Source organism: Microtus ochrogaster, chromosome 1 (assembly GCF_000317375.1).
Source record: "Microtus ochrogaster isolate Prairie Vole_2 chromosome 1, MicOch1.0, whole genome shotgun sequence".
In the NCBI taxonomy this organism is placed as follows: Eukaryota; Metazoa; Chordata; class Mammalia; order Rodentia; family Cricetidae; genus Microtus; species Microtus ochrogaster.
This window is the reverse complement of record NC_022009.1, coordinates 48,785,336-48,787,344: the sequence shown is the minus strand read 5'-3', so window position 1 is coordinate 48,787,344 and position 2,009 is coordinate 48,785,336. Positions and strand designations below refer to the sequence as shown.

General features: G+C 53.9%; 1 protein-coding gene across 5 annotated transcripts in view; it reads right to left on the bottom strand.

Moving 5' to 3' along the window:
• Mta1 (metastasis associated 1) overlaps positions 1-1,590 on the bottom strand; it is a 38,451-nt gene extending 36,861 nt beyond the window's left edge. Inside the window, exon 1 of one of the 5 annotated variants that reach the window (XR_003377303.1) lies at positions 1,316-1,590. Coding sequence is in view for 4 of the 5 variants with exons in the window: in XM_005343634.3 (XP_005343691.3) it covers positions 1,316-1,373 (58 nt within the window). In the remaining variant the exon portion in view is untranslated. The remainder of the gene's footprint in view (positions 1-1,315) is intronic. The other 4 variants (XM_005343634.3, XM_005343631.3, XM_005343633.3 and 1 more) reach the window with 4 other exon arrangements.
• Between the last annotated feature and the right edge of the window lie 419 nt (positions 1,591-2,009).

Here is a 2,009-nt window from a genome sequence, read left to right as displayed (position 1 = left end):
CTACAGAGCTAGTTCCAGGACAGGCTCCAAAGCCACAAAGAAACCCTGTCTCGAAAAACAAAAAAACAAAAACAAAAACAAAAAAAAAGAGTACAGGAATTAATTTCTAGCAATAAAAGAAAAACACTGCAGGGGAATGGCAGCAACCCTTCAGCTACAGGAAAAAGGCTCCACATACAAGTAGCCCTGAGGTGGAGACTCGAGTGATTGCTGCTCTTCTGGTCAGTGATGCCACCTGGTTTTATAATAGATGCACAGGTAAGAAACCCCTCGGCCATCACAGGCTGGTTCAGGAAGGTCCCGGCTCTCAGGCACTGACTGGCAGGAACTATTCAGCAAGTCCACTTCTTGAGAAAGCAGCAGTCCATGATCCTTCCCTCCTGACCACCTGACCCAAGTGGTCTGCTGGCTTCTGTAACCTCACCTATACCTGATCCTGCCTAGCCCACCCTCACAAGGCCCCCAGAGAGCATGCTAAGAACATAGGATGCCCAAACAGTTGACAACATTTGGGACATACTTGCACTAGGGGTTTTGGCTGTTTTTCTGGAATTTAAACCTGATTGGGCATCTTGTAGTTTTTGGTGCATGTCCCAAGAGAAAAGAGGGGAGCAGGGGGAGATTCCCCAAGCTAGGTCCCCACCAGCACTGCCTAGGACAAGGCAGACTTCCCAGAGGGTCAAACTCTAAACAACAAAACCAGACTGAACCAAAGCCTGCTCAGAGAGCCACTATGTGTCCTCTCATCTGGGGGCTTGAGAGTCTGGCAAGCAGTGACTGAGGCAGGAAGCCAATAGCCAACACCCAGAGTCTCATCCCAAGGCCCTGCTGGGATTCACAGGGTGGCACTAGAGTTCCCTATCCAGAAAGCAGGGAATGACGAAGTTCCTTTTACAGGTGCTAGCCCTTGGCCTGCCATGGACACCCTCAGGGTTAGCTCTGGAGGCTAGCTCACTGCAAAAGCACTCCTGGCAACATAGCTGGTGCCCAGAACACGCATGGCGGCACACAGGAATACTGACCTATCCCTGCTCCTTAGCCACATCCATACTTGCCTGGCATAGAAGCTCAGGGCCCAGCCACCCACCCTTATGGGCCCTCAGACAGGCCAGGGCACCAGGTACACCCTGGGTGTACAGCCACAGGACACAGGATGAAAACAGATGGATGCCTATCCTTTTCATGGGGAAACCAAGGCACATTAAGAACCGAGTCAGAAGCCAGATCTTCTTCATCAGCCTGCTAGGGCCCTGAGATTACTGGGCCAGGCAGGCGTGGGTAGGGCCTTTAGGAATGGGAAGGTGGGCACAAGCACCTGGGCCAAGGATCCAGCGCCCTTCAGCCGCCTTCCTCATTCTCACCACTTTCCCCATCTGAGTCAGACGCAGGAGTCCAGGTCTCCTCTCTCTTGCTAGTCATTCATTTCTTCAGCATATGACATGCCATCATGAGCCAGAAATCACAGCAAGGAAGAAATGTGAACTGGGTGGGAAGGGGTGGCTGGGGACCAGGATGATGGGAGCCTTTCACAGGTGAAGGAGAACTTTCAGAACGAGGGAACTAGAAGTAAGAATCCCAATCGGCAGGAACCATGGGCCTCATGTTGGGCAGGAAGGGGGTCTGAAGGCAAAAATGGTCCACAGGGCAGAGCAAGGCCCAGCATCTGGAAGAGGGCCACCAGAGGAGCCAGAAGCAGAGCAGGTCTATGCCCCTGAAGGCAGGCCAGTAAGCAGGGAGGATCCAGTGCTCTGGCCCCCTTCCTTTGGGACTGGCAAGGCAGAAGCTTCAATGAGGACCAGCCCCTCCTCACAGGGCCCCAATACTCCAGGCTGTGCCCTGTGGCAGGACTAGCCAGGAAGCAAAGGTGTGAGGCCAGGATTCCCTGGGAGGGCAGAAGAGCCAGGGCTCCTGCAGTGGGTGGACCTGGGCTGGCAGGGTCCTGCTGGTGTAAGACGGGTCATGCGGGGCAGTGGTAATGGGTGCTTCTGGTCTCCCACTAAATCACACCC